Raw genomic sequence first — 12,942 nt, 5'->3', positions numbered from 1 at the left:
CCCGCTGCTGCGAAACCAAGCCTGGCTAGGGCCGTCCACTGCAGCGGACACCAGCAACAGAGACCTCGCAACTCACCAACGAGGCAGGACACGGACATGCTCGGGCCCGTATCCAGACTGATGCTCAGGCGTTTGTCCGGCTTGAGCTCTACCCCGCCCTCACTCACCCAGGGGGCCTTTCCCCGCGGCCTTCGCTTTTAGCTCCTCGAGTTTCTTTTGCTCCTCCTTCTGTTTCTGCTTGAATGCCTTATCTTCCTACGGAGAGGGAGAGCGGGTTCACTCCCGGCGGATTTCTCAGACCCTCCGCGCCCGCCCACGCCTCTGCGCCAGCCCTCACCTCGTCCATCTCCTTGGCTTGCTTCTTGGGCTGCTTCAGGGGCTTCTTCTTGCCACCTGCGTGCGACACGAGCACGCTCAGCCTGGCCCCCGCCGGGTCCCGTCCCTCTCCGCCCCGCCCCGCCCCACCCCACCCCATCGTCCCCGCACACTTACCTTCGCGGCCCGACATGGCGCCTGCCGCCCCTTCCCCAGACCCTGCCACCGGATGCGGAGCTTCCCGTCCCACCCCCTGAGCCTATACCTCCATGCGGGCCCGCAGATTGGCTCCTGGTTCGGAAGTTGCGCTCCCGCTGCCGGAAGCGGTCCGGAGGCGGGCACTAAAGGGTCAGGGATCAACTGAGTGACGGGCGCACCTTTGGGGTTGCGGCTCCGGCGCAAAGCCCACCAGGTACTGGGGAGGTGGGGTGTCCTGCCCGGGGAGGATCCAGAAGCCGCGAACGGTTTTTAACCGCAAGCGCTAAGCCTGGGACCGTGCACGGGGAAAGGACTGCAGGTAGAGGGAAGGGTTTGTGCAAAGGCCTTGAAGCTCGGCGCATTCCTTACAGTGTGGCTGGTGGGAGATGCGAGGGAGGCAGCAGAAATGGGCGGGGTCTAGACCACCTGGTTCTAGAGCTTTGGAGGCCACCGGAAGGAGCTGGGGTTTTATAGTATAGCCCGGGGTGCGATATTTTGCAAATTCTGTTTATTCATCCAGTACATTTTTGTTGAGTGTGTACTATATGTATGTACTTTAGGCACTGAGGATGCAGCAGTGAACAAAACAGTGCTGGCCCTGGCAGAGCTGCCGTTCTGGTGGGTGAGACAGACTATCAGTAAATAAGTGAAATGCATACCACGGGTCATGTGATATGTGCCTGGGGAAAAATAAAGCAGAGAAAGTGGTGAAGGAGTCCTGGGGTGGGAGTGGACAGCTATGACATTTGAGTAGGACTTGAAAAAGAGAAGGGAGCAAGCAGTACAGATAACAGGTGGTGTGAAGCCCCTGAGGTGGGAATAGCCTAGCATGTTCTAGCAACATAAAAGAAGCTGGGGGCTTCCCTGGTGGCGCAGTGGTTGAGAATCTGCCTGCCAGTGCAGGGGACACGGGTTCGGGCCCTGGTCTGAGAGGATCCCACATGCCGCGGAGCAACTGGGCCCGTGAGCCACAACTACTGAGCCTGCGCGTCTGGAGCCTGTGCTCCGCAACAAGAGAGGCTGTGACAGTGAGAGGCCCGCGCACAGCGATGAAGAGTGGCCCCCGCTGGCCGCAACTAGAGAAAGCCCTCGCACAGAAACGAGGACCCAACACAGCCAAAAATAAATTAAAAAAAAAAAAGCTGGGAATTATATGGGAATTATATGAAGTGAAAGATATGTTAGCTAACCTTGTTATGGTAAACATTTAGCAGTATATACATTTGTCAAATCATCACATTGTACACCTTAAACTTTTACAATGTTGTGTGTCAATTTTATCTCAAAAAAACCAGGGGAAAAAGGTCCATGTGACTGGAGCAGAGTGAGGAAAAGGAGACTGGTGAGAGGAGAGAAGAATGAGAGCCAGGAGGTGGATGCCCTGTAGGTCATGGAAAGGATTTTGGCTTTTACCTTGAGAGAAATGGGGAACCGTTGCAGGCTTTGAGCAGAGAGAGACATGGTCTGACCGTGTTTTGAAAGCACCACTGCCTGCTCTATTGACAGTAGGGACTAGAGTAGAAGCAGGGAGACCTGTCAGAGGCTCTTAGGATAATCCAGACAAAAGATGTCGGTCGTTGGGACCAGGTGATAGCAGTGGCAGGGGCAAGAGGAAGAGGGATTCTGGATTTAGTTTCAGAGGTGGAGGTGGCATTTGTTAATGGATTGGATGTGAGGAGGGAGAGAAAGCAGAGTCAGGGATGATATGAGAGTTTGGGCCTGATTGGTTTCCATCAACCAAGATGGAGAAGGCTGTGGGAAAGGCAAGTTTAGGAGAGGAAGATAAGATCCCCATCAGCCTTCCAAGCAGAGACATGGAGTGAGCAGTTCGATAAATGAGCCTGGAATTCAGAGGAGAGGTGTGGGCTGGAGAGGTCTGATTATAGTTTGTTTGGTTTTTATTTATTTATTTATTTTTGGCCACGCCACGTGGCTTGCAGGATCTTAGTTCCCTTACCAGGGATTGAACCCGGCCCTGGCAGTGAAAGCACCAAGTCTTAACCACTGGACTGCCAGAGGATTCTGTCTGTTTGTTTTTTAGTAATAGCTTTATTGAGATATAATTTACATACCACACAATTCATCTACTTAATGTGTACCATTCAGTGGTTTTAGTATATTTACAGTGTTGTGCAACTATCCCTACAATCAAGTTTAGAACTTTTTTGTAGATGATTTTTCAAGCCACAGGACTGGATAAGAGAGGAGCCTGAGGACAGGGCCCTGGGGCACTGTGTGGAGGGGTTGTGGAAGGGAGTGGGGACTGGAAGGCAAGAGGAGAAGGTGGTTCAAGAAGGAGGGAGCTATCACGAGGCTCAGGCTGCTGACAAGGCAAGCGAGATGAGGACGGAACTGATCATTGGGTTTAGCCACGTGGACATGACCTGGACAGGAGCAGTTCAAGTGGCCTGGTGGGTGTGAAGGCCAGATCAGAGGGGGGCTGAATGAGGACGGGAGAAGAGGAACTGGAGACAGCTAGTGCAGGCACTTTGCCAAGGAGTAAAGAGGAGCAGAGAAGTGGGGCAGTTGCTGGAGGGAGTGTCAAATCAATTAGTGTCTGAGGAGGGGAGAGGATATGGGACCTGGGGCACAGCTTGGCCTTTCCTAGAGCAGGAATTATTCATCCTGAGGAACAAGAGAAGGTGGGGATGAGACAGACACTGGCAGGTGGGAAGGTGTGGTAGGAGTTTATGGAAGTTCTCTTCCAATTTTAAAATATTTTCTTGGTGAAAAATGAAGCAAACCATCAGCTATACGAGTGAGGATGAGGTACTGGTGATGGAGGTTTGAGGAAAGGGCAGTTGGTAGGAGATAGTCATCTGGATGGAGTAGGAGAATGGATGTGGAGGGGCAGCGTCCTGAACTGGGCACAGGGCCTCTGCTCATTTGGCCCTCTGTCCACCTGTCCAGCCTCTCCACCCACTCTCCTCTCTGCTGCACAGGTCACCCTTCAGATTTTAGACAACTTCAAGCACTGTTCCACTTTGTCTCTGTGCCAGGAACATCTTCCCTTTGCTGGTTGATGGGCCTGTGAGATATCTAAGTGGGGAGGAGCCAGGAGACAGGCTGGGGTGGGCGGCTGAGAGGAGGGACTAGAGTGGGGGAACAACTTGGGATTCATTGGTGTGTCCCCTCAGGAAGCCAAGTCCCTGCTGTCTCCAAGCTTATGTTCTAGTGAGGGACAAGGCAATACATGAAGAAGGCAATATATGTGTCTGATGGAGAAAAAGAAAGCAGGTAAGGTGGCCAAGGAGGGAGTGGTCAGGAAAGGCCTTATCAAGAGGTGATATGTGAACAAAGACGTAAGTGTGAGGTAACTGGACTTGTGGAGGAAGAGCGGTCCAGGCAGAGGACATGGCAGGGCACAGACCCTGTGGCAGGATTGTGCTTAGCGTGGTGAGGATGCTGGAGTGGAGTATGTACAGGGATGGAGAGAAGGAAGGGGATGAGGGCTGAGAGGACCGGGGCTTGTTGGCCAATGGCAGGACTGGTGTGCATGCCACGTGACCAGGGAGCTGTCAGGGGGTTTTGCACCGAGGGATGTGATCTGACTTACGAGATAACAGAGCCTCTGTTTGCCACGTGAAGAACGGCTGTGAGGGGCAGGGGAGGAAGCCATGACTGCGTAGGAGGCTGTAGCTGTCTTCTCTGCCAGGGATGAGTGACCTTCCTGGGGTCCAAGATTGGGCTGCTGATAGAGGAGGAGCCAGGAAAGGAGGCTGAGAAGGTCGGAGGAATCTGAGGGGGGTGGTGATTTCAAAATGAGAGGGTGTTGAAAGCTGCAGAGGTATTGGAGAAGAAATCTGAGTAGCACCTGCTGGATCTGACAAGGTGGAAGTTTTGCAGGGCTTCAGGAGAGCAACCTTGGTGGTCGAGCGGGATCAAGAGAGAAGAGGGCTGAAGAAGTAGTGATGGACAAGGGGGACACCTTTCTGCTGAGCATTGCTGAGGAGGGTGGGTGCTCTGCTTTGATGAGGGGTACACCTGCAGGATTGTTGTGAGGCCACAACTTGTGTGCAGTGGTCACTGGCCTTGAGGCCTAGGAGGCTGGCCCAACTGCTGGGCCATGGGTGGCGTGTGCTCCCTTGGGCCTTAGGCAAGGGGCACAGGGGTTTGGGTGCAGCACCAGCTTGGAACCACTGTCACAGAGATGTCCCCTTCTGTGGCGCTCAGCTCAGGCTTTTGCCAGGAGGCATGCCCCTACCCAAGCAACTTTGTTTTCAAGAGGGTCTGAGTTTCTCCAAGCATGGCACCGTGGGGAGGAGGCTGGGATGCTCATCGCCTTACATCAGGGACGGTCCTTTCTTTGTAACTGGAGCTCTTCTAGCCTGTCTTCCTGTCCCCCGCTCCCTTTGCTTACCTCTCTCTCTGGCCTGGTCTTTTGGCTACCAGGTGTCACTCTGACAGCCAGAGTCAATACTTGGGGGCAGGGGTGGTTTGGCCAGACCAGGATGCTCTGGCCCAGGTTTGCCCCGGGAGCATGGGTCACCTGGCCCTCTCTTCGGGGTCCTCAGAATTCACTGCTGCTCCTGGGCTCAGGCCAGGCCTGACTGGATAATGGGAGACTCCCTGTGCTGTTCAGGTAACAGAGAAGTAGGACTGTTGGGGCCCAAACATCAAAGCAAGGTTGAAAAGGGAAAGATGAAAGAAACTTAACCTGTAGGGCAGTTACTGAGGTTGGAAAGAAGGAAGAAAGCTTATGGAAAGTGAGAAATGTGAGACTGGGAGTTGGTCACCCGGAATGTCTGGGCTTGAAGGGCAGAAGGAAAGTTGGTGTGAACCTAAAAAAGCTGTCCTCTATGAAGAAATCTGGGTTGTTTTGTTTTGCTTTGTTTTCCCCCGGAATTGTCTTTTCAGAGGAGAGCTGAGGAGAGAGTTTTCTGCCTTGGGACATGAACGACCTGTGTCCTAGAACAGAAGCGAAACTGCTTCCCCAGGGTTGAGGCAGCCCTCAGGGAGTCTGGGAAGCTGGTTTTGATAGTCATTTATAGAAATCTTTCCCCCAAATCCCCTCAGTCAGTTCCAGTTTCCCTAGGAGTCTTTGTGAATCTTTGTGGGGGCTCTGTTAGCATGGACACAACGCAGATTTAAGAATTTTCTTTGAGATTATCAGAAAACTGGACACCAGGATTCTCATGCAGATCGCAACAGAGACCTGGGGTTGTGGGAAGGTGGGTGGAATGGGAGGATCTGGTTCATGTGGCGTCACAGAGAGAGGTGGAAGGCCTGAGCTCCTAAATATGCTCTTCCCTGACATGCTCCCTTGTCCAGGGGCACCTAGTGAAGCCTGACCCTGGTGGCTGCCATCTCTGGGCCCAACAGAGTGCTGCGCAGTTTGGACTTTCTAATGGAAACTGTTCAGTTCAGAACTGTCCCTAGGACTTGAGATCTGACTTAAGCCCAGCCTTTCTCGGCTGTGAGCTGATCTCTCTGGCATCCCCCCACAGATCTCCCGATGACAGGGTGCAGCCCTGTGTTGGCCATGCGGCACGTCGTGGGTGTGTCTCCCGTACTGGTGCGGAGAGGCCTCCTTGGAAGGGACCTCATTATGACCAGGACTCTCTGCAGCCCAGGCCCCAGCCAGCCCAGCGAGAAAAGACCTGAGGAGGTGGCCCTCGGGCTGTACCACCGCCTCACAGCGCTGGGAGGAGCCCTGGGGCACAGCATTCAGCAACGAGCGTCCTCCATGGCCAAGACTTGGTGGGACAGATATGAAGAGTTTGTTGGACTCAGTGAGGTTCGAGAGGCCCAGGGAAACGTGACTGAGGTGAGGAGGGTAGCTGGGGTGGTTGGCCCTGCCCTCTGACTTGGGCAGTGTGGCCTGGAGGCTCCTGACAAGTAAATTACCAGCCACAGATGCTGGGAGGCCACGTCCAGATTTGCCTTTTCTTGAACACATACCACTAGGAGAAGGATCTGACTCGTTTCTCACATGACAGCCTGGGTTTGATACTACCGGGGTGAAGGGCCCTCCTCTCTCCCATGAAAACAAGTTGTGTATGCTATGTACCAGTGAGTCCCGGGCCATTAACATCCTTTCTGTTAGGACAGCAAACACTTCCTTCATTGACTGCTTGGGGGTTGGTGGTGAGAGTTACCTGGAGGGTTGCTGCATTACAGTGTCCTCAAAGCCCCATGTGTGATTGAAGCATCCCTCGTGAAAGTAGAAGCACTGGGAAACATCAGACTGTGAGGTGGGAAGAGCTGCCTGTGGTTGTCAAGTCCCTTGTGGCAGTGGAAATGCGTTCCGCCATCTCTGTTCCCACTCCCACCTAGGCACAGACCAGTGTAGTGGGGTGGGAAGAACCTGGGGCTTAGCCGGAGGTTTTGAGGCACAGTGCTGTCTCTCCCCTTGGAGGCCATCACTTTGGCTGAGCTGGGGTTTCTCCGTCTCTTGAATGGAGGCCAGGGCAATGCCTGTCATGGCGTTTGGCGTTGTTGGGAGGTGTAGCTAAGGTAACACACATGAAGCCGATTAAGAACGTAAGGGCCTTGCTGTGGTTCGTCAGACTAGAGTCAGCTGGGTTTGGTGGACACAGATTATATGCATCTTTAGCTATTTTCAGGTTTCTCAGGGGCATGTTATTTCCACTTGAACGGACAAATCCAGTGATTCTGATGGGCGGGGCCCGGGGCTACACTTTGAGGACCACTGGGTGAGCCAGGATTATGTGTCTGAGGGACTCTCTTTCCACCCTTTGTACTGACACCCCACTGACCTCTTCTCAGCCCAGTCTGGTTGGGAATGGAGCTGAGTCTGTGTGGGCATGGAGAGAAGGGGCAAATGGCCTCTGTTGTTCTCTCTGCAGGCAGAGAAAGTGTTCATGGTGGCTCGAGGGCTTGTCCGGGAGGCTCGGGAGGACTTGGAAGGTCAGCAGGCCAAGCTGAAGGAGGTGAGGGACCGCTTGGACCGCATCTCCAGAGACGATAACCAGTACCTGGAACTGGCTACTCTGGAGCACAGGATGTTGCAGGTGGGCACCTTCCTCATCTGGAGAGGGACCCTAGCCTGGCAGGCCATGGAGGGGCGAGGTGGGAGCCCTGACTAGTTAGGGGGTCAGACACCTGGTGAGGAGGTAAACCAGAAGCCCCTGTGGAGGGACTGGGCCCCAGGCTTCCAGAGCTTCTCCACGCACTTCGTCCTGGAGTACTGGGATCAGTGGTCCAGGACAGTATAATCTGGACCCCAGATTACTGAGCAGGAGTCTGGCCCAGAGAGCGCCGGACACTTCCCTTCTGTTAGACACATTCTGTAGACACCACTGCATGTCCGGCCAGACCCAAGACTGCTTGGGGAGGATATTGCCTCACCTTGACCACCCCCAGTTCCTTTGCTCCTCCCTCCTGACCAGGCTTATGCTACCTTTAATCATTCAGCGTGTTTATGGAACATGTAATCTGTGCCAGGTGTGAAGCTGAGCCCCAAGGACATGGTAGTGGGACATCTGCTGGTGGCTGCTGGGCCAGGTTGCTGCTATATGACAGCTTTGCTTCTGCAGGAGGAGAAGAGGCTTCGTATGACCTATCTGCGTGCCGAAGACTCCGAGCGAGAGAAGTTCTCCCTCTTCTCTGCAGCTGTGCGGGAAAGTCATGAGAAGGAGCGCACTCGGGCTGAGAGGACCAAGAACTGGTCCCTCATTGGGTCAGTCCTGGGGGCCTTGATTGGTGTGGCTGGCTCCACCTACGTGAACCGTGTGCGGCTACAGGAGCTGAAGGTCTTGCTTCTGGAGGCTCAGAAGGGGCCTGTGAGCCTCCAGGAAGCCATCCGAGAACAGGCGTCCAGCTACTCCCTCCAGCAGAGGGACCTCCATGACCTCATGGCAGACCTGAGGGGCCTGGTGCAAGCTGGGCCTGGGCAGAGCTCTTTGTCCCAGGCAGGTACTTCCCCCACCCGAGACAGAGACACAGATGTCCTTTCAGCTGCCTTGAAAGAGCAGCTCAGCCATTCCAGGCAGGTCCATTCATGTCTAGAGGGTTTACGAGAGCAGCTTGATGGCCTGGAAGAGACTTTGAGCCAAGTGGCTGGGGTGCTTCAGCTTGCAAAGGCTGCAGCGCACCCAGGCCTGGTGGAGCCGGCAGATGAGGCCCTGTCTGGGTCCTTGCTGGAACAGGGGAGCATGATCTTGGGGCTGTCGGACATGGAGCAGAGGCTAGAAGCCCAGGTCAACAGGAACACCATCTATGGCACACTGGTCACCTGCGTGACATTTGTGGCCATCCTGCCTGTGCTGTATATGCTGTTCAGGACCAGCTAGCCCCTGGACCCACCTCCAGAGGGAGGAGGTATGGATGTAGATTTAATTAGAGAATGAAGCAATGAAGTGAGCCTTAAGGGGTGCACTCAACCTCAGCCTGAGTCTGTGTGGCTCACCAGCAGACATACTTTGCTTTTTAGGCAACACTCATTTACATTAACTATTGAAAATTTGTGCTAATGTCCAATTAAAATGTCTTTAAGTTTGTCCTATTTAAAGTAATTTGTTAGACTGAGTTTTGTCCATTGAAGAGATTTGGGACTCGAGGGTTGGGCCTGGAAGTAGGGTAATCGCCCCCTTTTAGTTCCTCTCTCATCTCTTGGTCTTGCCCCCAGTTCAGGGCCATTTTGGATGTACTTACCGCTTGAGGCCTGGATTTTCATTTTGGATTTCCTGGCCTGTCCTCCACTTGCCCAGCCCTCCTGTGTCACGTGGCCCATGATTTCCAGTGAGTAAAACCTAGCCTGCTTCCCACCCATTGGTGACCATGGTTACTGCCCCTCTTCTGGATCACTTTCTCTGCCATGTTGGGGAAAACTTCCTGTTTCTAACACTGGAGGAATGATCAGAGGAGAGCAGGGAAGAGAGATTGGGGGAATGGTTGGTAAATATTGCTGGGGACATAGTTACAGGGATTGGCTGCCAGTCTGGTTCCCTGGTGCAGAGAATGCTTTGGGCAGCACCACTCGGGCTGGTGTCGTCCCACACACAGCCTAGGGATGACCTCTACAGCCTTGGGCAGAGCTCAGCCCACCAGCAGTGTGAATGGTGAGGCAGTGATGGGGAGGGACCTCCCAGAGATGGGAGGTGCAGTTGGGGGGGCATGGAGGTGGACTGCCCTGAGAACCCTTTACCTCTTCTTTTTCAGTGGAGAACAGCAACCTTTGACCTCCTGGGTAAATGGCCATGGGTGGCCTTGTGTGTCCTTGACTAAACAGGAGCAGTGGGGAGGCACTTGGCTTGCACTGTGGGTCTGGAGAACCCACCCTCCTTTCAGGGTGCACTGAGGTTGTGTGCAGGGTCTGCAGATAGGGGATTCTGTGGGCTGGGCAGAGCTGACTCACAGCAGAGGCCTGTGGAGCCAGAAGTGCTTCCATGAGATGCCCTCCCTCTTGGGAGCCTGTGCTCAAGCCTGGGCAGTGGGCATGGCCCAAGTAGCCCCATGGGTGATGTGAACCTCTGAGCCCCTGGTCCCTTGATCATTTGGTCACTCTATCCACGGCATTGTTTTCTTTTTGTAATGGATTCCCCAGGAGGGTGTGGGATGAAATGACCTCTGCACTTGGGATGTTCACCCTCCTGATGGGTAGGAGGTGACTTGTCTGTGTATAGGTGAGGGGTGTTGTGGGGTTTGGAAGTCCTAGGTCCCCCTCTGCGGTGAGGTAGGTCCTAAAGGGTGTGCACTTGAGTGAATGGGTCTGGGGAGGGGAGGATTCCAGGCACATGGAGGGGGCCCCCCACAAGCTGCACAGCCAGGAGAGGCAAGGTGGGTGAGGGCCTTGAGGCACATCAGCTTGGCTGAGGTGGTGATGGGTGTTGGGGAGTTGTGGAGCATAAAGTTAGAGAATGAAGTGGAGGACCCAGAGGGCCACTCTGATGTCCAGAGGCCAGGGACAAGGGAACCAGGGAAGGGGTGCCATCCTGGTGTGGACAAGGTGCTGAGTCCTGGACCCAGGTGTTGGAAGAGAGGGTGGAGGGAAGGGAGCGAGCTGAGGAGTTGGGGAGGGAGAATTTGGAAGGCAGAGTCGGGTATATGAGAATGATGACAGACTCTTGATGGGTGGCAGGTGGGAAGAGGGTGCCTGTGATTTAGCTCTTCTGACAGCAGCCAGTGTGGATGACCTGAACCTTCTGATTGAGGCTCCCCCAAGCCTGTGGAGGCTCTGGGGGCTTCCAGAGTGATCTCTGTGTGACAAATTTTGCCTCCCAAGAGGCTGTCCCAATGGCCATGAGCCAAAGCGCTCCAGAAGTCCTAATAGGATGGGCTAGGTCCTGGCTCCTGAGTTTTTGCAGTGGGCAGGGCAGGGTGTGAAAGGCCCAGCAGAGGGCACACCTGGGCCTCAGGAGAGAACCCAAGTGTTCCTCCCTTGGAAGGCCCAAGTATTTGCAGGTGAGGGAGTCCTGACTTGCCCAAGGCTTCTCAGCTTGGGGCGGGCCCAGGTACGGGTCTGGAAGGAAATGTGCCCTTGCTTGTGCACTGTTGCAGCGGTGTGCCCTCCTTTAACAGCCGGGCTAGGTGTGGTATCACCTCCACTTGGCGGTCAGCAAATAGGCGTGTGTGTTTGGGGGGCAGGGGTCAGGTTACTTGGCTTAGTGATGGCGCAAACCCAGGCCCAACCCCAAAGCCTGCGCTCTTCCCGCACAGCCAGAGGTGGGGGCCGGAAGGAGAGGTCGGCTGTTTGGGAGTCCTGGGAGTAGGGCCGGTAGGCAGACCTGGTGCGGTGGGGAGAAACAAGGCGCCTAGGAGTTCAAGTTGGAGGAGGACGACCACAGGAGCCAGGTATTGGACAGGTAAGAGGGAGCTCGCGGCGCCGCACAGCGGGGGTGGTGGTTGGCGAACAGGCGGGGCAGGTGAGGGGCGTGGGTCCCACCCGGCGCTGGCAGGCAGGTAGACAGGCAGAGGCCGGGGCGCAGTACCACCACACCTGGGGTGCAGAGCGCGACCCCCGGTCCGGCACCTCCCATCCCGGAGGGCTCCCAATTCCGGTTCCAGCGCGGCGTGCAGGTGAGGCCCGGCGGGACTGGGCGGGGTGGGGCAGCCGGTCCTTGGGGCTCCCGCTCCTCACCCTCCTCCCGCCGCCGTCCGCGTTGCCCTGGCTACCGCCGTGGTGCAGCCCGCCGCCGCCGCCGCCCCCCCGACCCCTCGAAGGAGGGGTGTAGTCCCCCGCCCTCGGCAAGTGCAGAGCCGGGCGGGCTGGAATGCGGGGTCCCGGGCGGCTCGGGGCCGCGCGCCTGGCTCTCCCGGCTGCTTCCGGCCTGGCCTGGGCGGCGGGCGGGGGGAGGGCGGCCCGGCGGGCGAGGGGGGGAAGGAGCGAAGCCGGGCCCGGCCGACGCGGCTTTGTCTCCTTTGTTCCCAGCGGTGGCAGCGCCGCGGCGGGAGGGGCGGGCAGCGGCCGCAGTTTTCCGCCCCTCGGTCTCCGGGTAACAGCTGCGGCTCCGCCAGACCCACCTCCGGGGGTGGGGCGCGGGGGGGCGGGGGGGAGGCCGCTGCCGCGCGCGCAGATCTCGAGTCCGGAGCGGCCGGCGCCCGCCTCGGCGTGCTAGTCCTGCGGGGCCCGGCCGGGTGGTGAGTGCGGGGCCCGGGGCCGGGGCGGTGGGACCGGGGCGAGGCGGCGCATCCCCGGGATGGAAGGGCCTGGAGCTTCGTTGCCGCCGGGCCCGGGCAGCCCGTGTGAGTGGTGGGCGGCTTCGGTCCTGAGAGTTGGGACCATACTTCTCCGCGCGAAGGGAAACTCTGGCGGCTCCGCCTGTAACGCGATTGGGAGACAGAGGAGGTGGAGCTGCTCCTCCGCGCCCCCTCCTCGCCGCCGCCGCCGCCTCAGCCCGGGACCGGCCGGCCTCTTCCCCGCCCTCCCAGGACCACTGGTGGGGTCCTTGCCCTGGTCGGGGAGGAGGGAGGAGGGTCGGGGAAGAGTCGATGAGGAGGTCGAGGCTTCCCTTACGTAGTAACAGCCCTTCCAGGCTGCGCTCGGCGCGACTGACAAAAGGCAGCCTGTAATCCCCCTGCCACGCACCCCCAGAGGGGAAGCCCCAGCCCCCCACCCCCCGTAAACGGACGGTGGGTGATTGATGAGCACTCCTTGAGTCCTCACCGGTAAATGGTGGACCCTCACCCCCACCCCACCTCAACACAAACAACAGGGTAAGCACTGTGCCCTCCTGCGCTGTCAATTAGTAACTTCTCTTGGGTGGACCCTGGGAGCAGAGCGAGGGCAGAAAGGAAAGGCCGGTTTCCCACTAATCCCCGCGACTCGGTAAATGAGGGCTGGGATATGAACCCTCTCCCAGTTTGAAGGGCAGAGTTTATAAGCCCTCTTGGTTGGTGAGGACAGCCCCAGGAGGGCGGGGAGAGGTGCTTGCTCTTTGCAGACAGAAGTTAGGCAGCCTTGGGCCCTGCTGAAGCGGTCCAGAGAAAGGTGGGCCCAGAAGAGCTAGGCTTTGGCTGTGACTCTGG

At 56.7% G+C, this 12,942-nt stretch overlaps 1 protein-coding gene and 1 long non-coding RNA gene across 7 annotated transcripts in view; one reads left to right on the top strand and one right to left on the bottom strand.

Annotated features, from left to right (window-relative positions):
- Positions 1-9,003, top strand: part of CCDC51 (coiled-coil domain containing 51) — a 32,864-nt gene extending 23,861 nt beyond the window's left edge. The window contains exons 1-5 of one of the 6 annotated variants that reach the window (XM_036867993.1): positions 656-727; positions 1,074-1,131; positions 5,961-6,280; positions 7,323-7,487; positions 8,013-8,986. In XM_036867993.1, coding sequence (XP_036723888.1) covers positions 5,969-6,280; positions 7,323-7,487; positions 8,013-8,768 — 1,233 coding nt within the window. In that variant the 5' untranslated portion in view covers positions 656-727; positions 1,074-1,131; positions 5,961-5,968 and the 3' untranslated portion in view covers positions 8,769-8,986. The other 5 variants (XM_036867994.1, XM_036867996.1, XM_036867998.1 and 2 more) reach the window with 5 other exon arrangements.
- LOC118903197 lies at positions 337-529 on the bottom strand. The gene is made up of 2 exons (XR_005021747.1): positions 493-529; positions 337-393 (listed from the first exon to the last, which is right to left on the bottom strand). It is a non-coding gene; the product is annotated as an uncharacterized LOC118903197 (long non-coding RNA).
- Positions 9,004-12,942: the final 3,939 nt, after the last annotated feature.

Source organism: Balaenoptera musculus, chromosome 11, assembly GCF_009873245.2.
Source record: "Balaenoptera musculus isolate JJ_BM4_2016_0621 chromosome 11, mBalMus1.pri.v3, whole genome shotgun sequence".
Lineage (NCBI taxonomy): Eukaryota > Metazoa > Chordata > Mammalia > Artiodactyla > Balaenopteridae > Balaenoptera > Balaenoptera musculus.
This window is presented reverse-complemented; position numbering and strand designations above follow the sequence as displayed.